General features: G+C 34.3%; 2 protein-coding genes across 9 annotated transcripts; both read right to left on the bottom strand.

Annotated features, from left to right (window-relative positions):
- Positions 1 to 592: 592 nt before the first annotated feature.
- Positions 593 to 6,459, bottom strand: LOC115961006 (protein SMG9-like). 5 transcript variants are annotated; one of them, XM_031080058.1, is made up of 8 exons: positions 6,187 to 6,459; positions 5,973 to 6,081; positions 5,738 to 5,853; positions 3,840 to 3,959; positions 3,534 to 3,623; positions 1,803 to 1,951; positions 1,150 to 1,417; positions 593 to 995 (listed from the first exon to the last, which is right to left on the bottom strand). In XM_031080058.1, the coding sequence occupies exons 1-8, from the start codon at positions 6,400 to 6,402 to the stop codon at positions 843 to 845; spliced, it is 1,221 nt and encodes a 406-aa protein (XP_030935918.1). In that variant the 5' UTR covers positions 6,403 to 6,459; the 3' UTR covers positions 593 to 842. The 5 variants fall into 5 exon arrangements, with proteins under 5 accessions (XP_030935918.1, XP_030935917.1, XP_030935920.1 ...); XM_031080057.1 differs by having other exon boundaries at positions 602 to 1,011; positions 1,115 to 1,417; positions 6,187 to 6,452; XM_031080060.1 differs by having other exon boundaries at positions 602 to 1,011; positions 1,115 to 1,417; positions 5,973 to 6,071; positions 6,187 to 6,307.
- A 991-nt stretch (positions 6,460 to 7,450) lies between these two features.
- LOC115960350 (transcription factor-like protein DPB) lies at positions 7,451 to 19,031 on the bottom strand. 4 transcript variants are annotated; one of them, XM_031079202.1, is made up of 11 exons: positions 18,714 to 19,030; positions 18,554 to 18,599; positions 18,214 to 18,467; positions 17,709 to 17,788; positions 16,403 to 16,446; positions 13,330 to 13,392; positions 13,056 to 13,202; positions 12,873 to 12,941; positions 12,588 to 12,686; positions 8,382 to 8,452; positions 7,451 to 8,055 (listed from the first exon to the last, which is right to left on the bottom strand). In XM_031079202.1, the coding sequence occupies exons 3-11, from the start codon at positions 18,438 to 18,440 to the stop codon at positions 7,818 to 7,820; spliced, it is 1,038 nt and encodes a 345-aa protein (XP_030935062.1). In that variant the 5' UTR covers positions 18,441 to 18,467; positions 18,554 to 18,599; positions 18,714 to 19,030; the 3' UTR covers positions 7,451 to 7,817. The 4 variants fall into 4 exon arrangements, with proteins under 4 accessions (XP_030935062.1, XP_030935063.1, XP_030935064.1 ...); XM_031079203.1 differs by having other exon boundaries at positions 7,465 to 8,055; positions 18,214 to 18,464; positions 18,714 to 19,031; XM_031079204.1 differs by lacking the exon at positions 18,554 to 18,599 and having other exon boundaries at positions 7,465 to 8,055; positions 18,714 to 19,031.
- Positions 19,032 to 23,419: the final 4,388 nt, after the last annotated feature.

The raw sequence follows: 23,419 nt of genomic DNA, 5'->3' as shown, positions 1-23,419 counted from the left end.
TTATGGTTCCGAAGCCATTGGGCCGTGAGGATTGACTTATTGGCTTTTGGGTCGACATCTGATTTTGTCAACTTCCTCTTGTCCCCCCTTTTTTGGTTAATCAATGTTTGGGCCAGAAGGAAAAAATTTTGTTGTATAGTGCCATCCTTTGTGACATGGTATGGAAACAAAGAAATCAGGTCCTATTTGGAGACGACTCTCTAAATGTTGATGGGTTGTCTACGAAGATCTCATGTCTCTTCTCTGAGCATAATATTCCCAAGGGCTCTACCACTTATCAGCAAGTTCCTTCCTCTATTCTTCAGACTTGGATCCCTCCCCTAGATGTGTCTTTTAAAATTAATGTTGATGCTGTTGTGGGGCCTCGCTGCTCTTCTATAGCCGCAATGATGAGAGACCTGAGAGGGGAGTTGGTATTTGCCAGTACAATGAAAGTGAATACCACCCTCCCTCTCTTGGGGGAAGCGGAGGCTGTGGGCTCTCTCTTTAACTCCTGCCATGGGTAATGATTGCATTATTGTGGAATCGGATTGCCAATACTCTGTGCATCTTCTCAATGACTTGGTCCCATTTCTTCCCATCAATAAATAAATAAATAAAAAGGAAAAAGAAGATTTCATTTGTCATCAGCCCATCATCTTCACAAGCCAAGCATTTGACCCAACAAGGAAACCAAGCACATGCTCGTGTACACATATAAGACATCAAAACAAGCTAAATAGGGAAAATAATCAATAAACCGCCCATTGTATGATCTTGCAAAGACAAATGAAATACATGGGCTGGCTACCTCCTAAACATGGGTACCTTGAAGCGTTTTGCTGTTTTCATTCTTGGGCTGGCTACCTCCTAAACAGGCCAGAACTTTGAAGTGTTTTGCTGTACTCTGCAATTATCGGGGAGCTCTTCACAAGTTCCCAAATCTTTGCCACATTCTTCAACCAATCACGTTCAGAAACAGTCCTTGCAAATGAAGGGCACTTCATGGATAGAACCTGTGAGAGAAAATCACTTTAAGTACATATATTAGTTCATAAATATACAGCCCCCATATCATATCCTAGATTTTCAAGAATTGATGTATACTGGATTACATCAAGATTTTAATGTATACATGTGTGTGTGTGTGCGCGCACATGAGAGAGAGACCTGATCCCGCATTTTCCATAGTGAGGTATTGTAACTTTCATATTGACCTCTCGGAGATTCATCCTTGTTCTTCAGAGGGATTACAAACAAATTTGGCCACACAGAATCAGGATCAATACTCTGAGCACCAGAAGCCACAGAAGAAAATGGTTGATCTTTGGCCATATTTCCAGATTTGTCTCTCATGAAGGAAGACATGCCAAAATATTGTAAAATGGCCTTCCTCAATTGGACAATATTATGTGGAGTGAGATCTTGGTCATGCAGTCTGCAAACAGTGAAAGAACAACAGAGAGATTAGTTGCTTTTGTTGCTCTAACCTTCTGTACAGAACAACATATTGAACAGCAAGGTTGCACAACTTCTTGAAATGATATCTAAGAAATCAAAGAAAAGAACGAACTATACATATTGCAATTTGTGATTTGCAGATGTATACAGAAATGAAACACAGAAGACATCACATAGAAACAAATGAATCTGGACATGAATAGAACATAAGTGATATCACAAAAGGTGGATCAAGGCATATTCAATCCTTTTGCCCTTGTCATGTTTTAATCATTTCTTCTAACTTCTAACCTTTTGTCAAACAAACCATAATTATATCTCCATTTATGATGGTGAAAAACATGTGCGAAAATATCACTCACTTTGTATGGACAAAAACTGGAGCAGCCATATACTCTTCACTTTCATGAACTTTATCTTTGTTTTCCTTTTCAGGCCCCAAATTTGAGCTCAGGGAATGAGCAGGGATTAGTGAAGATGGGTCAGGTATGCCATGTTTCAACAAGTCCACCTGCACAGAGATATCATGCAAGAGATCACATGTAAGAAGTATAGCAAAGAAAACAACATTCCCCCATTAAAATTTAAAGAAGTTAATGCAAATCCAAAATCTACAGAGAAGTTCTCATTCACAAATACAAAGAAGACGTGATTTTAACCAAACTACTTAACAGGAACCTTAAATACTTAATCTTGGGAAGAGAGAGAGAGAGAGTCTGGTGATATGCAATAGTTATAACTTCAGTCCAACTTTAATTTTCCATGTAATGATCAGTCTTGTTAGTTGTTACAAAACCATAAGGTCCATAACACCAATATGTTTAAACTTTCAATGGAGAATAGGCATGTTAAAAATTAAAATGATAAAATGAAATGTGCAGATTACATCAGCTGTGACAATCTGAAATGTGAGAAACACTTGGAAATGGAGTTCTAATTGAGAAAGACCACTTTGACCACCAAATTTTTGTGCACCAAAGCACTGCATGTGTTGCCCATTAAAGGCAATTCATGGTCGCTACTGTCAGAGAATAGGAGCTATATCAACAATTGCAACTACAGAAAGGTTTAACAGAAGCTACAGAAAAATATTAAAGGGGAAAAAACGAATCAACACTCTGATTTTCAATGTCCACTCCACCATCTAAAATTATTGTCAACATTATTAAATTAGTAGGCTGGAGGGTTGATTGGGTTCGCTAATATGTCACAATTATTGAATTAGTGGGTTAGTCAGGTGATAGGGTTCACTATTATGTCAAATTAATGGATTAGTTCCCAGTAATTTACTATATCAATTCCAATCAGCTTACTAATTTGTTATTTTTAACATTAATCTCAAATTGGAGTGTATTGTAGAAATTTGTAGTTTAAGGTGGACATCATAGAGAATGCACAACTACCCTACAATTTTTTTTTAACCGGTATAGCACAAGTAAATGTTTAAAATTTAGTTGCTTTACAACTGCCCTACAATCTAATATCAGATAAGCTTGAGAGCCAAATCTGAATGCCAGAACCACATTCAAACATGTAAGGGAAAGTTAGGAAACACGACCTCATAGTTTTGGGTAGATAGTTACAACTACCTTAAAATCTATCATCATATAAGCCCGAGAACGACAATTGAACGCAAGAAGCACATTCAAACATGTAAGGAAAAGAATTTTGAAACATTAATTTCAATAGAAATCTTAAGCATATAACAAATAAATAAATAGAGGAGATACAACGTGCTTGTACATAAGTTACTCTTAGGTTTTTTTATTGGTAAGTTGCACACACAATAAGCAGGTATTGAACGATGAATCCATTAGTGTAGGAGGAAAAGAATTTTTAAAAATTAATTTCAATAGAAATCTTAAGCATAAAATAAATAAATAAAATTATTAAAAAAAAAAAAGGAGATATGATGTGCTTGTACATAAGTTACTCTTAAGTTTTTTTTATTGGTAAGTTGCACACACAATAAGCAGGTCTTGAATGATGAATCCATTAGTGTAGAAGGAGAAAAAGCAATTTGAGCAAGACTTTATTGGCTAAGTTACTTATATTAAACATATGACAAGCAGTAATCAAGAAGAGAATCTTACAGTCAACATCAAACGCCACATGTTGTTATCATGAACTCCATCTGATACCACAAGCAATACGTGACAAATAGATGCCAGGAGAACACCAAGCTAGAAGGATTCCTTGCAGCATGGCAGAAAAAGACAAGTTCATAAGAACTTCAAACTTCAACAGTTGTAAATATGTGCTCAATTGCACAACACTAAAGATAATTGATAAATCAATGATAAAAGCGAAAATCAGGAAACATGAAATGTATTTAGAAGACTGTCTTTTATCTTAAGAAAACAAATAAATTAATAAACACACTTAGTCTCAAAGTTTACCTGAATACTCATAAGTTCATGAGCCAATTCAGCAGACAGAGACTCACCACTTAGAACTGATATTGTGGATGAGCCATCAGGTCTCATAATCTCAGCTAAAACAGAAGGACTAAATACGGGCTGCAATTCAAGAAGAATATATTATAAATGAATAAAGATACCTCAAGATATAGAGAATGCCTGAAAACATTGAAACCACAAACACAGAAAAAGGGGAGTAACTTTCAAATCCTCATGTAATGTATCAGACATGCTACTGATACTATGAGTGTCGACTTGTTTTCCACTGAGAAAGTGAAAAGCAGAAAGATATTTATGATGATAGCCATGCCTCTTCAAACACATAAAAGAAAGCAAGCTGTAAAAGCTAACTTGTCAAGAAGAAAACACTAACCAGAACTCTTGCCAACCAAACTCCCCACCCTCCACAAAGGATACAGATATAAATAATTAAGTTACCCTTAAGTAAGTATTCACCAGTTTCTTATATTTACTTACAAATGTCTTTCTATAGTATTTATTAAAGACAAATCGCTTGGGAATATTAAATTCATGATTAAAGATTATTTGTATGGCATGACAGATGTTAAATATATAACACAGTCACCATGGACAATAGAAAGGCACATGAAAAATTATGAAGTGAAACATGTACACGCAAAGTGCCTTACTGTCCCATTAGTCATTTAGCCCATCCTTTCTTCTTTGACAAGTAATTAGTCACATAAGATTTCTTTCATTCTTCCCAACTCCCAAGTTTTTGCTTCCCAAACTTGCTTCAACTCTAGAAGATCTCTATGATTCTCAACTCGTGACTTAATGTGTGAAATTCAATAGCACAGAGGAATACATGATACAGACATATTCTTGACGAAATTAATTAACATTTTGACCATTAATTTTGGAGTAGACAAAGAAAACTTATAGAAGAACACGTTAGGGTATGTTTAGTAACTGTTCTTTCTCCTTATTTTCTGTTTACAAAAACAATTTTCTGTTTTTGAGACTAAAAAACTTGTTTGGCAACCCAAAATGGACATAAAACAAAAATGGTTCTCAAAACTCAATTTGTGAAGAAAACTGAAAACATGCAAAAGACTGTTTTCAATTTCTAATTTTCAAAAATCAATAAAAACACACAATTAATTTAATGAATCTGTCTCATTTAATGAGTTAGTATTAGAGTTCAAATCCTAGTAATAACATATTTTGGTATTTTCTTTTTTTTTTTCAATTTATTTTATTTTATTTTAACTATCCAAACATGTTTTTGATTTCAAAAATACAAGAAAGTTTTTTTTTCTTTATATTCCCAAAAATAATTTTTTGAAAATAGAAAACAAAAACTGTTACCAAATATAACCTCTCTCTCTCTCTCTCTCTCTCTCTCTCTCTCTCTCTCTCTCTCTCTCTGGACATATAACAAGAGGCTGTGATGATGGTTTTTTTTTTCTTCTTATATTAAGAGTGTGGAAGTTTCAGCCTTTCAAGTACAGTTAAAAACGTTTCCCAAATAAAAAGTATAGTTAAAAGGGTCCATTTTCTTTGGCGTGACAACCAAGATGGCCTCTTTGTGAATTATCACCCTCTCTCTTTTCTTTTATTTCTTTTATTTCTTTTTTATTTTATTTTATTTTTGATCTTTCCTGCTTGGGTACTGAGAAAATGAGGGAAGAGCTAGTAAGAAAAATAGAATACTTTCACATTGCCTTAAGAAAACGATGGAGCACTTTGACTGAAGTGGAAATTACATTATGTTTGTGTCTATAGCTTCTACATTTTCAATTTTTCTTTACTATTTTTTTTAGTGGTTTTTTGCATTTGAAATTTTTAATTGAAACAAAGAATATGTATTTCAAACAAAAGAGCAACAAAATCATAAATAATAAAACCTTTACCTGGGTATCGAGAAGTATAATGCGTTCGGAAGAAATCCTAGGTTCAATGCCCACACTACAATGTCTTGCCATTGCTCTACTTTCTTCTGTCTCTATCGCAAATGGCGGTAGCATTCCTTGCATTGCAAGTAAACAAAACAAAAAAACCCTATCTTATTCTTATCCGAACAACCACAAATTTCAACTAAAAAAAAAAAAAAAAACGAAAGAATTGGAAGCATTAGTATATACTAACCAGGTGAAGAAGCATCAAAACCATAAAGCTCGTTCATAATGGTGGACTTGCCAACCCCAGGTGGACCAATCACTCCCACCACAGTAAAATCTGTATTCTCTGTTAGAAACTGCATTTTATTAAAACCCTAAACACCATTAGTAGCTAGGTACCTTTACTTTTGGGGATTTGTTTTGTTTGGTTGCAGAGAAAGAGAGAGAGAGAGAGAGAGTACCGGGAGAAAGCGATCGATGTGGAAGTCCCATGAATCGGAGAGGAGGTTGAGCGATCCAATTGGAGGGAGGCGGGACCGATGCGACGCCGTATCGTCATCGCCACGGCCGAATTTACCGGAGACTGGGCCGCCCGTGACGAGTCCCGGCTTTGCTAGCAGGATTTTAGGAGGGAGTGGAGCCGGAGATGGATTGGAGGAACCGGTTGAGGCGGCCATTGATGGAAGGAGTTTGTAACTCTAATTTGTTTTCCTTACCCAAAATCACAAAAGATTATTACTAGACTAGAGGCAAGGATAACAAAGTTTAATATTCCACATAAAAAAAAAAAAAAAAAAAAGTTTAATATCATCCAAAACAAAAAATAATGTTATGTTATCTATCCAACAAAAATTCATAACTTTATTTTTAAAACATCTAAGATGGCGGATTGTGATTAGTACAACATCATTGTAATAACTTTATTTTACAACATTTAAGAAGATTGGATTTGATTAGTACAATATCATTGTAATACAAGAGTGTTATGTAAATTTGTTGTAAAAGTGTTGTGGATATAACATTTTTATTATAATATAGAACCATTACTAACATAGTAAATATCACTTTTTTTATTACAATTAATTGCTAAAAAATATTTATTTTCTTGGCCATATGACTGCTAAGAAACACTTTATATCTTCTTCTTTTTTTATGTAAGAAACATGAGTCTTTTCAAATTGTATAGTTCATTTGGATTGAGAAAAAGTATAGTAGAATAGAATAAATTTGACTCAAGATTAGCTTATTTTCGACAACTATACACTATTTGACCCAAAAGTAGGCTTTTCCATTGCCACTGCAAGAAATGGAACTTCTGAGGTTTCAAAACAAGAAACACTTCACCCTCAAAAAAAAAAAAAAACCACTTATATCAATTTAAGGAACAGGAGCCTTTTCAAATTGTAGGGTTAGGCTTTTCCATTGCCATTGCAAGAAGTAAAACTTCAAAGGTTTTAAAGCAAGAGTTGAAATGATCAGTTTCTAATACTTGCCTTCTCTTTTTAGCTTCCTTGATGAAATTGTGATTTATGGTTGTACATCTTTGTTTTGACCACAAATTGTTCCACAACTTTTATCATGCCTTTGTTGAGATGACAAATTGTAAGTGGTAAACAATAATTTTCGTGAGAACTCATCACTAACATCACTTTTAATTTTACATCATTTACAACCTACCACTTCAGTAAATTACGGAACAAGTTGTATCCCTAGAAACTTTCTCACGGTAGCAGGGCAAATTGGCAACAACATAATTGAACAAGTGGAGACATAAAATGCAATATACAATACAAGTCCAATTGTAGAACTGATTTTATAATTTCCTATGGAGCTGGACAATCCTCTAGAGTCATTTCTACTACATTTGGAGGCCAAAAAGCAGCAAAAGAATATGACAAGTGATTACAATAGTGAATAATGGACATGCAACTTGCCGGAAGCACAACCCCCAGAAGTTTCTAAAGACGGCAATCTAATGAGGTAAGGATGATAATTAGGGGCCTAACCAACGTCTGGCAAATTACTTTACAAAAATATACAGACATGCTGAGAGTATTGTTCATGGAGAGATGTTGAAACTTCTTGTTGTTGATCAATGCTCATGCTTGACACGTGCTTTTAGTATTCCAGGGAGAGGCGGTGAGGTGGGAGGCCTAATTGTTGTGTTTGACATTGGAGGAAGAGGTATCTGCGTTTGATACATATTTGACATGCTAGAACCTTCACCTCCATCTGCAGTAAAATTATGTGCCATATCATCAACCTGTGGTCTTTCACAAAATTTCATTGCCTTCAGAACATAGTTGTCATCATGGAGCTCAAACGGGGTGCTGCAAATAGGACCAAATAAAATGATAGTTAGTGACCCTTAAGTACAATAAGTCAAATATTTGAAAAAAAAATAATAAAAATAAATAAAAAAATCGAAGTCTAGAAGATGCTTGGTTGGTTCCCTCTGCTTTTCTTGTAGCAATTTTAGGAGTCACTAAAGCAGGGGACGACATAGTATTTCTGACTATATCAATACCACGCTAGTGGGGATTGTCTTAGCATTCAACATCCCCTCTACAAAATGGTGTATAGATGTTTGAAGAAGATCAGTCGATTATCGGGAGCTGAAATTTGAGAAATATAGCATGCTCAAAAGCTTGTTTACCTGTTGAAGTCAAAATGCACCAGCTGCATATCTTCTGATATTTCCACCTCAACAGTTGCATGCGGCCGTGTCTACAGTTTCAAATGTGAAAAAAGAGATCAGGCATGTGAAAGCAACTGGAATATCTAAAAACATTTAAAATTTTCACAATGAAAAGGCACTTCACAAAGATAAGCGTGAACAAATTTAGAACATACAAATAACAAAGAGATTAAAAATGGCAAATACAAACCAGTAAACATTTCTGAGTACTTGTATTACTAAAAGATAGCCGGGGTTAAAATAACAGATCAATTTGAACATCTTTGCTCACACTAATCTTTTTTAACTCACTTTTCCACCTTTCATGTCAAATCTATATGGACATAGAAAACTGCCATCACTTTGCTTGTCTAATTCATGGCGTGCATAAGGAATGGAAGGGGGAACAAATCAAATAAAAGAGGTGACAACTTTCCAGTATCTCGCAGCATGTAAATAGATTGGAATTCAAGGGGAAAAAAATCATTTGGCTCAAAAACAATGCAGGTTTGATAGGAGCAATGTACAATGTAGGATGCCTTCAAATCTAGATTGACGTAATGTACAAAAGCTGGATAGGACCTGAGGGGTTGGGGGGGAGTTAAAGAAAGGACTACCATAAGACCAGCTTTCTTGATGATCCACACAGTCCTAATAACATTAGCAACACCCAGCATCTTCAATCTGTATCATCTCAAACTTTCTTATTAATTAACCTTTGGTTATTTTTATAAACAAAGGATTATCTCCACAGACCCTCACTCCCTTCATGCTAGGAAGGCTAACTCTTTACACTGATGAAACATCATTTTCAACCTCTTCAAAAAAGAACTATATTACAAAGGCAAAAGCCGGTCAATATTCTAAGTTAACAGGCTGGAATCCCATATAGACAAAAAAAAATGAAGGTGAGAATCATTAGCAGGTGATCCGTGATCCTACTATCACAATCTCGCTTGATATTGCCAAAGTTGTAACGTAAATATCCAAAATTTTATTTTTTAGGACAGAATATGACTATGCAAACTATTCAAAGTTAGAACTAAATTTATAGTGTGATCATCAATTAGATAATTTCAACTAGACTTGAGCACTACATATCTTAGGGTGAACATTCCATTTATTTCAGATTAGCCATACATACCCAAAACTTGATTAAGCCAAAACTCAAACTCAGTCCTATTAATTTAATGTCATTAGTTCCAAATGAAATCAATTTGAATCAATTGACCAAAATATAATTATGTTACAGAAATTAAATTTATACACATTTTTCCCTTTATACATGTTACGACGAGCCATGTACAGTTGAACTAAAAATAATTTAATAGGATTGAGTGGCCCAAGTACAAGGTTAGGATGTTAAGAAGCAACATATTCATAAAATGAGTAACTGAAATGAGAATGCTAAAATGGATAAGTGGAAATACACGGAAAGCTAGGATTCAAAATGAGGAAATTCGACAAAAGATAGGGGTAGCCCCTATTGATGAAAAGATGAAGGAAAGTTACTTAAGATGGTTTGGTCATATATGCAAAGGAGAGTGACTAATGCACCAGTAAAAATGAGCGAGTTTATCCAAGTTGAGGGACGAAAAAAGATAGAGGAAGAATAAAAACCATATTAGTTAAAAGTAACAAAAAGGGACATGTCAATTAAGGGAGAAACAAAGAACATGACTTTAGATAGGGTAGAAAGGAGGCAAAGAATACATATGGTCAACCCTAACTAACATGTTAAGGATCCATATCCAACCCCAAAACTTTGGGACTAAGGCTTTGTTTGTTGTTTCCATGTTTTATGACATTTTAAGTCTAGTAAAGTTAATAGGAACCAAATATATGATTTAATTGGTCCAATGACATTCATATGCTATATACGTCTGTTGTAATTTTTTTTTTTTTTTAATGACATGGAGCCTCACCAAGGCGGGACCCTTTAGACCCACCCCCAGAGAGTAATCCAGAGATACACGACCTCAATTGCCAAAACCATGTATCAAGTAATTCAGGGGAACTCCTATTGGGGATCAAACCTGTGTATCAAGTAGAGAGAAGGAAAATGTTTAAATAAGTTCTTAGACAGGACTATGAACGAAACTTTTCTTTTATTGGTGTTTTCCCTTATGGGTCTTAAAACCACGACCAAACCCTCCACCTGTCATTTGAGCTAGAGTTGATTGGTGAGGACTATGAAAGGAACTAAGAGATTTGTATGCAAATTACCCCCACCCACCCCTTCCACAAAAAAATAAAAAAATCATGACCCAGCAATAAATTACCCCCAAAAAAATATCAACAAAATTCTGCATCAAATATATGAATAAGGAGACTTCATATTATTGTGATCAAATTATATTAAATTAGCTGTGAATAGACAACAGGTATATTACTCAACAATAATCCTTGGTCATTCCTCACCAATTGCACCACAAGTGAACAGACTAGTTAGACAATCTAAGAACCCATTTTCCAGATTCTCCTCATATGCCATTAAGGACCATTGGAGGTGATGGACAACACAAACTTTCGTGCTTTTTCCATGTTAAAGATAATGATATTTCATAACCAATCCTTAAACATCCCCTATGTGCTTTTTCCATGTTAAATATAATGACGTTTCAAAACCAACCAATCCTTAGACATCCCCTATACATCAAGCAGATGACACATGATAAGCAAACCCTTGGGCATACTAAGGATTTAACTTTTTCTATGATATCACTAGAGTCGGTGTCCACATGCGATTAGTCCAGCCACATGTTTAGCACTAAGGGGGATTGGATTGCAGTTTCTCATGCATGAAAAAACATGTGGCAGGTACAAGTACCACAGAAGGTGGCTAGTTTTGGTCAATGGCAAGTGCCTTCTGCCAAAAGCTATAGGTTGCAAGTTGGAGTCCGGGAATCAACCTCTCTAAAAAAATTGGGAGTAAGGTTGCTTACCATGACCTCTCCTAGACCCTGCAAAAATGGGAACTAGGAACGACCTTTTTTTTTGAGATATTAATGGTTGACAACGCAATCTAGCAAAAGAAGTTTATTAGACTGGTATTCATTAGGTTATGCCAGGTTCAGTGGCGGGGTTGTTATCTTGTTGGCATCGTGGCTTGGGAAACATAATTCAGACATTTGGAATTTGGTTCCAGGGTGCTTAATGTGGACTGTGTGATTGGAACGTAATCGTCGTTCCATTGAGGATAATGAGAAGACGTTGGATGAGCTAAAGGTTTTATGCCAACGTAGTCTTTTGGAGTGGTCTCGTTGTTGGGTTTTACTGATTGCTCTTCTCTCTCTGAGTTTATGCTTTCCCTTAGCTTAGTTTCCTGATTACTCTTTTTGTTGTGCTGTTTGTTCTTTTTTTTCTTGATTGTTCATCATCATGTACAACTTGTACTTTTCCTTATTTTCTCATTAATAATAGTTTTCTGATTACCTATCAAAAAAAAGAAGTTTATTAGACTGGTGTTGCATGTGTAAAGCTAGTGGTGACCATCTCTCCCTCTTTTTTCTCTTTCTCTCTTGCTATTTTTTTGGGGATCCTTAAAGCTAAGGAACTTCGTTCTCTTGTCCTTACTCTTTTTGGAATAATGTGGGCCATGCCCAAAACGGCTGAGGAAATGCTAACTTGTTGGGGAAGGCACTTTGGTAAACATCAGGGCAGTCCCATCTAAAACTCGGGCCCTTTGTCTCGTGCGGTAGATATGAAGAGAACAATATGCAGAAAATTTTTAAGGAATCAAACTATCAGCGGTTGGGTTGAGTAGAGGAAGCTGCTTCCAATATCACTTTTCAATAGGATAAATCCTTGTTTCTAAAAATGACTAGAAGTGGTAATGCAGACAACAATCTTCCTTACAATGTCTTTGTTCTTGCACTTCCACAAGTTACATGTATCTGTACTATATATTTCTAGAGAAAGACAAGATGATTGGTTCAACAACCCTTTAAAAATGTATAAGAGGGAATCTTGCTAATCATTGAGCTTCCCTCATGATAACAACAGCATGTTCTGTCATCAATTTATTTTGCGATTAACAATTTACCACAAAGAAAGAGTGAAAAGTTTATATCATAACCACATAATTTTAAATCTCTTAAAGCACCAATGAGAAAATTATTAAGAAACAAAAAAAAAAATACACAGAGTTGGAACCAGATAGGGAAATAGCGAGAAGAAATCTACCTGAACCAGAATGAAAGGTAAAGCCACACCTCCGCTGGGAGCATTTCCAGAGCTGTACAATTGCTCATTTCGTTGTATCAGGTTCTGGAGACCTACGAACTTGACATAAGGAGATAGGAAGTTAGAGTGAACAGACATGACAGAGTACCTAGAATCAGGTTCTGAGTTTCTTTATTATTCTTCTTATTTTAAGGTAGATCATTGAAAAAAAAATCTCAACCCAAGCATAGCAAAGAACAAATTCAAGCCAAAGTAATCATATAGGTAACAAATAGAAAGCCATACTTGTTCCTCCAGTTCTTGCAAATACGCAGCTTTCTTTTCAATTCTATTTCTGAGTCCAAGGCGCTCTGTCTGCATTCATTAAATTTAAGGAGTTGTTTAAGCTCTAATTAAATCTAGGATTCTGATTACAGAAAAATACATCCAACAACTGCAAGACATAAAAAACAAAAGTTGCATTCCAACCTTTAGTTCTTCAATATCGTTCAGGCTAGTTCGAGGCAGACCTTTCCATTGTATCTCCTTTTTATCCTTAGATATAATATCCATCGCCATGAGAACATTCAGGGCATCATACACCCTCCGCCGGATGTTTTTCTCATCATATTGTTGCTGTCAAATAGAAGTTCAAGGGAGGGGGGAGGAGTTATATCAGTAAGTTCCACGCTACCCATGAGATTGCAGATATAATTGCACGGATGCATAACATATCTATCTCCGAGGTTAAAAAATAGCAAACCTGATCTGGAGACGTTACACTATTGCTTGGATCAGCAAACTCCGCAACAAGTTCATCCGCTACCTGGATATTACTTTAAATTCTCAGAATTATATGTGGATTACAAGATCATCGGTCAATACATGGAAAATGGAAACAACAGCCATTGCAAAGACCAGGGAGTAATAATGAAAATTGTCTAAATGTTGTCCGGAGAAATGGATTTCTAGATGCGGAGCTTCAAAAAATTAGAATAAATGCTCTTAATGAATATTTGAGGAAGATTCCCAATGACTATAAGCTATGATCATTCACAATTTTGCATGGCTGCTGAATACAGCTTGCAGAGAGATAAAATAAACATGCCACAGTACACATTAATATGCTCAATCCCAAGTCAAAGAAATTTGGAGATTAATAACTCATCCAAACAATTGATTTGTAAATTCACATGTTCCCAGTTATAATCAAATTGATGGATCTATATGAACCTAAGTGAAGACTTGCAGAAAACCACTGATTACTCCATTAGAATCCTTCTTAAACCACTGCCACTGTCCTTTTGAAGACCAAATGTAGAAAATGTTTTGTGAAGGAGAGGGAGGGAAGCTAATCCAACTTCATTGAGCAGGGCATTCCAAAATTTGAGTGTCCATAAACTCATTATCTAACTGCAATCCTTCTGGCAGAAAGTTTAAGTGTCAATCATAATCCATTGATGTAACAGAAGGTAGAAAAATCCAACTCCTCAGCTCCTGATTGTGCAGTAGAACTTAAATTTATATACATAAATAATGCATTTCCAATAAATAGTTCAATGTTGTAAGTGTCAAAATTCTGAAATGCATCAAAAGAATTATTTCATAAACTAAAACAAAGTAGAGACATCTTTAAGGCAGAAAAGGATTAGCATGCATGAGATAGAGAACACAACTAACTATATCTTGAATCATAAATTTAACAAAATTTACTTTTAAAAAAAAATAATTTGTTAGTTCTAATGGAGGAGAAGAGATCTAAACCTAGACGTATTCATTGAAAGCACCAAAAAGTGTCAGTTGAGCTACAAGGCTCTTGACTATATATAACAAAATTTACATTGATAAAATGTATAATTATATGCTCTAGCAAAGGTTTGTCAGCTTAATAGAACCACGTTATTCACTCAAAATTGTTATACAGGTACAATCAGAATTTCTATGCATTGTGAAGTTCAATTGATGCAATAGAAGTTAAAATGGAAGAAAATTGAAAGTCAAAATTTGCTACTCCTCAAGGAAAGGAGATGAAGGAAGATACAAATGAAGTAACATTGAAAAGAAAAGAATTCCAACAACAGAAAAGTTCATTACATGCGTGTGTGATTAATGGGAAGACAAAGTCATGATAACCCACTAGAAGAGTAATTATATTGGGCCATAAGTCCATATGCTTTATACTTATAGCTGACAAGAAAATTTTAATAAAGAATTGAATGGTTTGACATTCAACTTTTAAAAGAGCCCATCACTTCAATGGGAACAATGAGAATGTTTCAATCACTCAAACATGCAAATATATGATCTATTACAAGTAGTCATGTCCATCAAATCATGGTGAATTCTGTTGACCCAAAATAAACATTCACTAATTTTTCTACCATAATTCAATAAAAACAAAGCCTTAGTCCCAAAATTTCAGGATTGGCATTAGCTATAGATCCTCAATAGACTAATCAAGGTTGGCCATAAGTATTCTTTTCTAATATTGTATACTCTATTATTTCCCTTTTTTTTTTATAGGTAATAGATATTTTCATTAAAAAAGGTACAACATGTTCACGATGATGAACAAAGTACTAGGAACAAATACAAACAAATCAAACAAAAACAAAAACAGATTGCACGAAATCAAAAAAAGAAATACATTGTGTAAAACCCCAAATATGAGACTAACCCAAACAAAGTCCCAACTAGCAAAGACTTCAAAAAATCAACAGATTTCTCAACATCCTCAAAAATGCGGGTATTACATTCCTTCCAAATCAACCAAATCAAACAGGCTAGCACCATATTCCAGACCAAAGAATAGTGTAACCCCAGAAAATTCTCCCATGCAAAAAGAAGAGAAACAACCGTCCTTGGCATGTCCCTTTTTACCATTTATATCAATGTGATATTTGGTCTTCCTCTACCTTTTTTCATTCCCTCCACTTGATTTCAACTCACTCTTTCTCATTAGTACATTTATAGCTCTGCTTTAAACATGACCAAACCATCTCAAGTGACTCTCCCTCATCTTTTTATCAATAACGGTCACCCGAATTTCCTCGTTTCAATCGTATCTTTCCTTTTATTCCCACCTACCCATCCTACACTCTCATTTGAGCTACATTCATTTTATAAATATCTTGCTTCTTAACAACCAAAAATTTTAGCCCAACATTCAGAACCATAGAACAGGGTTGGTCTTATAATATAATTTTTGGTCTTCCTCTACCATTTTTTTATTCCCTCAACTTGAATTAACACTCTTTCTTATCATTGGTGCATTAATTGCTCTCTACTAAACATAACCAAACCATCTCAAGTGACTCTCCCTCATCTTTTCATCAATAGGCGTCACTCATATCTTTAAGCAAATTTTCTCATTTCTAATCCTATTTTTCATTTTTTTTCAGCTTATCCATCTTAACATTCTCATTTCAACTACACTCATTTTATCAATATGTTACTTCTTAAAAACTTCTCAATAGCCCAACATTCAGTACCATACAGCACTGTTGGTCTTATAGCAATCTTATAAAATGAGATTGTGCTTCTATACTTCATCCACCTTGCTCTCATCCTATGATTTACTTCCACTTCAATCTTTCCATCTATGTCGTACTTTAACAAGAAGGATATTGGCAACGCCCAAATAACTCCATCCTTAGTACATAGATATCAATAAACACACTCAAATAATAGAACCATAAATAAAAGCACTAACATAACATCTTGATCAAAAATGAAGGTCATTTAATAATAGGGACAAGCACTCAAAAAATTGAACATTATAATTTCACCAAATGCAACAAACAAAATTAACGAATGACTTCAACAAATCACCTAACCTCATTGTAAGTAGTTCTCCCCTTGCTTTCCACTTTCTCGCACACTAAAAAATTCCAACAAAATTTATACATAAGATCAGTCAAAATTTTGTCTTCATCAACTCTATTTTTTTCATCAAGAAGGAAACAAATAAAAAAAAAAAAAAATCCATTAACTCAGCTGCAAAAATGGCCATGCTGAGAAGAGCAAGCAATACAAGGATACTTTCTACTTGATAGACTTCACAGCTTGTTAAATTGGAAGTTTTGGAGGGAAAGGATCAATCATGTCCTCTCTCTCTGGAAGAAATGAGTGTGCGTTTGGATTAACTTTTTTGTTGAAAGCATATTTGTTTTCTTATTTGCTAAAAGTTGGCAAAAATATAGTTGTACACTTGTACTTGGAAAAAATGAAGTTTGAAAAAGTTGTACACAACCAAATAAGCTAATAGAGAAAAGCTAAACCAAGCACACATTGAAAATCTCCTACTTGAGGTTTTGTATAAATGCAACAAATAAGTACATGTCCTCTCACACTGTTACTTCTCTAAGGGAGGGAGTGTCAGTCATCTACAAACCTCAAGAGGTGAGTGCCATTGTGTCCATAGTTTGGTATGAAAAAAATTTTAAGATGAAATATTCTGTTAGGAAAGCCACAAAGTGAAAATGCATGAACTTATTTGTAACATTTATACAAACCTCTTGGGAGAATGTCATTTTGTGAAGCCTCAATGGAGGATAACAAAAGCTAACCCATTTTTTATCCGTAAATTATAAATACACCTAGTGGGTTTTCAACCTTGACCTCATCCTCCATCTATTCTTATAAGAGAAGGAAGTGCTATTTGATATGTTATTCAAAAAGGGAAACTGTATTTCACCTTAGGAACCCGTTTAACTATATTGCTCTTTGCACAGAATCAGGCAAATTTATTAAAAAAGGAAAAATTGTCAGCATTATTTTTCCAGAATCGCTAAAATACCCACAGCACAATAATAGGAAATTTAAAAGAAAGGGTGCAATTTTAAAAGAAAAGTAGACAGTTTACTTCATTTTTCATTGTCTAAAAACAAAACATAAAAACAAACAGACAAGAGGAGGAGGAGTACTCCGTATCTTTTCCTCCACCTAAGAAAATATCCTACCCACTCCACTTTTTCCCTCTAAGATCCCAAACATCTGATGGAATTCAGCCTCTCAACATTTGGTACATGCAAAGCAATCTTTGCTTAACTATAATTCACAACTTGCAAGGATTTTACCAATTAATCAGGGAAGAAAAAAGCAATGAAAAAGTACATAGAGAGATGAAGATGAATCTAACACCTTTCATGCTGAATTGACGGAGTCCTCTTCCACTCTTATCACCTCCAACAGCCCGTTGCCCTCTCTTTTTCTTCTTGCTACTGTTCAGAAACGGATACATAGTAAGAAAGTATTCAAAGAAATTAAAGCTAAAGTTTCTTTATCCTTTTTCATAAGTAATATTAGTTTTCACTGAACAACAAGCAGCTAATCATCTATTAGAACTATAGCATGAAATAGTTCACATCCAACATTGTGCATTCACATGAGAATTATAAACACCAATATAGGAATTACTGTAAGAATTTCAAAAGTCAGACATAAGTCTATCTTTCTACAACATAGATCTACAATAACTGTAATTACCTTTATAACAATTTCGTGGACCCTCTGAATAACAATGTTAAACAAGTGAAATATTCAAACAACAACCTAAATTTCAATCCCAAACAACATTTCACATTAAAACCTTTAACCCTCACCCAACACACAAGCTCAAAATAACTAATAATAACAATGGACTCACGCAACAGCGCCTTGCGATCCGGCATCGTCCCCTTGGATGTCAAGATGGTTTAGTCTAAGAAAAGTGCTGTCACTGGCGGGTGTTGCCATGGTCTGCTCGCTCCGGCTCGATGGCGACCCTACACTCCGGCTTGTCGACACTGATTGGCCCGAAATTGTGGTGGCACCTCGACCTGGTGGATCCTCTTCCTCCTCCTCTCGACTCAATTGCTGACTCCTTGTCCCCATGGCTGTTCCCTCCAGTTACAGTTCCTACTATACCCACCAAAAAAAAAGACTATAATTAAGCAATAAATTTTCAAAATTTATTGGTTTGGAGGAAAACCCAGATGAGAACTGACCTTAAAAAGATGTGGGTGTTTGTTACTTTGTAGTATAACTATACCCCTATATTGAGGCAAAAATAATAAATTAAAAAAATAAAAGAAATCAAAAAATCAAAATATGGTGAAATTGTGAAGTGTGAGTGGGTTTTGGAGAGAGACCCAGAAGAGAACTGACCTTGAAATGAAGTGGGTATTGATTATTGAACAAGTATGAGCGATGAGCAGAAGTGAAAGAAAGAGACGTTGTGTGTGTTTTTTTTTTTGGGTGTGGGCAAAAAAGGTGGGGTTTGTGAAGTGGGTTTTGGGTCTTAGAGGATTTAGCGAAAAAAAGTGTGGTAGGTATATGGGGTTGTTAAAATGGCGATCTATAAAGAATGGAGGTCAAAGGAAGAAGCTAACTGTGGGAAGAAGAGGTTAAGAACAATACCAGGGTTCAAGCGCACGGGAAAGAGGGAAAATATCAGGGTTTGGTTTTTAATTTGATGATACAAATACTTTGCAGTACAATTTAAGATAAGTCAGTTTATTATTTCTTCAATTGTGTGTGTGAGCTTTTTTCTATAACAAATAAAAAATTACTAATTTTTTTTTAAAAAAAAATAATCCCTCAAAAAACGGTCAAAGGACTCAAAACCATCGAGCGTATTAATTGAAAAAATTATTAATTTAAGTGATAATCTAAAAATAATAACATTTTTTCGTGCTACTACATAATTTTGGTTCAAACCTCATTTTCTCTCAAATTTAGTAAAGTGAGCTTGTAACAAAGTAAGGCATAAATATAATTGAAAAGAATGGTGAAATTTACAACTTGTTGAAATTGGCTTGGTTGTATTACAACTTGGGATTGTATGGTCTCCAAGTCTAAAGTCAACTTTAGGTTAATAGGTGCCGCCAAATTGTTTGAATACGTTCTCTCAAAAAAGATTTTATTAGAAAAAAAAGTTCTACGTCACTATACTTTGATACTACTAAATAATCACTTGCATTAACTCATCCTAAAATAAAAATATTGTATTAATATGAATTTGATGTCCATGTGGTTTGTAAATTAATTTTAATTACAGAAAATTAATTATTTTTTGTGGAATAATATTAAAATATTATTATTTTTTAATTGATTTAATTTCTTAAGTAATATGGTATGTTTTTTTTTTTTTTATAACTTAATAATTACAATGGGAGAAGGGGAAAATGTAGTGATGTTGTTTTTGTAATAGTAGTATCATTTTTTAAAGATCTTCTCCCAACATGAGGAAATTCCAATAACTTTTGTTCAAAAGAGGTAAATTGTCAACACAGCTCATGAGAGTCTGAATCTAATACCTCAAACAAAGTAAATTCATTGAATAGATTGTCGAGCTTTGCAATCAAAGTGCTTACAAAAATGGATAATGGTTTCCAAAAAGTCTAGAAATTTTAAGAAAAGGAAAAGGAATATTAGATGAAGGCATATAAGATTATAAGAATACATTTGATGCTTTTTTTTTTTTTAAATTGTAGGTTTTACGCCTAAATCTCAACTTTCACAGTAAAGCATAGCTAGGTTAGTGAAAGTAGAAGAAACTATGCTTGGGTTCTTAACCTCTCTCTCTCTCTCCATCTTTCTCTTAAGCCTAATGTCACCAAACACTAAATTAATGAGAATTTTGATTCGATTTCTATTAAGGGTCCATTTGATAATGTTGTTCTAATAACATTATTTAAATGTTGTGAAAATACGTGTAAGTAAACAAGTGTTGTAGAAATATGTGTTATGTTGTTTAAGCAACACTAACAAACAAGCCCTAAAACACTAATTCATCACTATTAAACTGTGAAATTTTCACTTCTCTTTCTTTTTAGCCAACTATATATATATATATATATATATATTATTTATGAAAAATTCTTATCTTATCATGTTTTTGCACGAGTTCATGACATTGTGTAATGCACCAAGACCGAATAGAATACAATATCCAGCCCAATCTGGCTAAGTTAAACACGTGTGAAGACATCAAAGACTCAAAGCATATGAATGCATAGTTAAGAATAAGAACAAGGAGCAAGACAAGCCCAAGTATGGTTTGTTTAGATTGTACAAGTTGTACTACAATTAGTAAGTTGGTTAAAAGAAACTTGAGATTTCATTGATAGTTACTTTTTAAAATCAGTAGTATAAATACAAGAGCTATGTAGCAATTCTCATTAGTGGAACATTGATGCTAATTTTAGTACTTTCTCTCTTAATAGGCTCTCTTCCCAATCCCACTTTCTTCTTATTTTGGAAGATGATTATTGATTGCCTTGCTCTCTAACTAAATCAAATCCTTTATTTTCAATACACTTTCCTATCCCAGTCAATAATTTCATATTCCAAACATCTAAACCACAATTAGGTTCATTACGCATTATGGTTGAACTTAAAAGGAATTAAGGATCTACACTCTCTGGCACATATTGTTGCTAAATGTTCTTGTGATGTTAGTGGTTTTATTAGTTGTAATAATTCTTCTTTCTCTATTTATATTTGGGATGCTTGGAAGAGTGTGACCTTGTTTTTTGTTGTCATTGTTGTTTGAACCAAACTATATATATAAAATTGCATTTGCAAGTATCATATCTTAATGCATAAAGCTAAGCCCTACCAAACATCTTTAAGAGTCAAAAGTGGTTTGTAAATCTATTGCATTTTTTTTTTCCTCCCTTGAAATTACACCGAATGAACAATTTTGACAGAGGAGAAATACAGATGTGACTCTACCAGTCTCACTTTTTGCCAAAATGTATGAAAACCAGTGGCCAGGTTCACAAATGAGTGTCATCATCAGCCCAAAGAGAGAGAGAGGACAAAAATAAAAAGCTTTCATGAGTTGAAACTTGAAATTAATAGTAAATTAGATAATATTAAAAAATAGAGAAGGAGATAAGCAGTAAGAACTCTTTCCTCTTTTTCTTACCTTTCTGATAGAGTTAGATGCCCATATACCTGCTTTTTTTTACTTTTTCTTTTTGAAAGCTTTTCCCAGATAGTAATTATAAAGATAAAATGGTTTTTCAGGACAACAATAAATTACATATTATATTTACCTTTATGTTTGGTCTGACCATCTCTGACTACGTGTTTTCATCTTAAAATTCTGGTTTTATTTTGCCTGTCAGGTTAAAATTTCCAAAACATACAAGTTATGTATCTGATTTTAAAACATTTTTATTGTGTGACCCCTTTTAGAGTTCAAGGGCCCGTTTGGTACATGTGTTTAAAAACTGAAAATTGTTGTTTGAAAATATTTGTGAAAATACGTGTGGGTGAAAAAGTGCATAGAAATGCGTGAAATGCTGTTTAAAAACTAAAAATGGTTGTTTGGAAACACAAACCAAACACCCCCCAAGTCTTTGAACAAAATTATGAGATGCTATTTTTCTTTTTAAGTTTCTAGTGGAACTCGAGCTTTTCATATTGGAACTCAATTTTAAGAGGTTCAAGCTTCAAAAGCAATTACATAACATAAATGTTTCAAAATCAGCCACGTCATTAATATGTTTGGAAAATTAGCCTAACCGGTAAAAAAAGCCTAAGATTCTTTCTTTTTTTGTTATTCAAAAGAAAAGCACAAAAACCCAACCTAAAAACATGAGAGAGAAGCACAAAAGGCCTGGCTAATGGACTATTCATTATGTAATTTGTTACAATGCCCATTTTGCAGTTGAGGTACATCTATATTTGGTCCAAATGCATGAAAGATAGTAAAATTCAGATGAGGAAGAGACCCCCTTTAATTTCAAGGAAGCTTCGGCATCACGTAAAGATCAGAGAAAAAAAGAAAGGACTATGATTCCAAAAGCTTGGTACTTGAGTCACTTGACCATATATTGAAAGTGAGACATGACTATGACAGTGTTTTTACCTTTCAATTATTTTGCATAGGACATCAAGAACTTCACCACCTTTTAGCACATGTATAAAAGAGGTGGGGTCCATGATCTTTCACCGACTAACAATTACTACTAATAAGTGAACAGACCAAATTTGCATGAAGGTGCTAAAAATAATATGACATGATGATTCCTATGCAAATGTTGTCTTGTAAACTGGAATTTCAATTATTAGATCTTTATTTTTGTGAAAGACCATTGAATTCTGAAGAAATTGACATAATGATAATGGTCCCAGCTTCCAACGGGTACTGAATACTTTAACCTAAAAACTTCAAACTCGATGGGATTTTCATAAAGAAAAAAGCACTGGCAATCGGCAACCAGGAAAACCACGATCCATAATGACTACATTGAATGTTGACTCAATGTTCTTTACCGACTCTTTCCGAGGTCAGTGAATGGTAATACTCTATAAGATGGGCTTGAATTTCTTGGGCCAAAACTCGCATAGGATTGTACTTCAAACATATTATGGGCCTCTCATTTTTTGTCCAAGCCATTTATGTGCCTAAACTTTTTGAGAAATGATATGTTTATAATATTTTTACAATAAATTTTAGAAGAAATTGCACTTTACCCATTTGTGGTTTGGCCCGATTTAACATTGTCTACCCGTGGTTTAAAAGTTGTCACTTAATCCACTTGAGGTAGCCTCCATTAGACCCCAGTTACCCGCCTCTGCCTTTTCACCGTTAAAAATAGGGGTAAATGTGTCTTTTTAATTATATTTTATGTCTCTCTCCTCTTTTCTCTCATTCTTCTTCTTCTTCACAATCAAAACCTAGAAATCCATGTGAACATACACCCACAGATTGCTGGATTTTATCTTAACCCTAGGCTTTCTCTCTCTAAAACTCTAACCCCTTCTCTTTTGCTTGGTTCTCTAAAAAAAAAAAACCCAGATTTGCAAGTAAAAAAAAAAAAAAAAAAAAAAGATCTGCAAAAAAAAACCCCAGCAAG

This window comes from Quercus lobata, chromosome 9, assembly GCF_001633185.2.
Source record: "Quercus lobata isolate SW786 chromosome 9, ValleyOak3.0 Primary Assembly, whole genome shotgun sequence".
NCBI classification, from domain to species: domain Eukaryota; kingdom Viridiplantae; phylum Streptophyta; class Magnoliopsida; order Fagales; family Fagaceae; genus Quercus; species Quercus lobata.
This window is presented reverse-complemented; position numbering and strand designations above follow the sequence as displayed.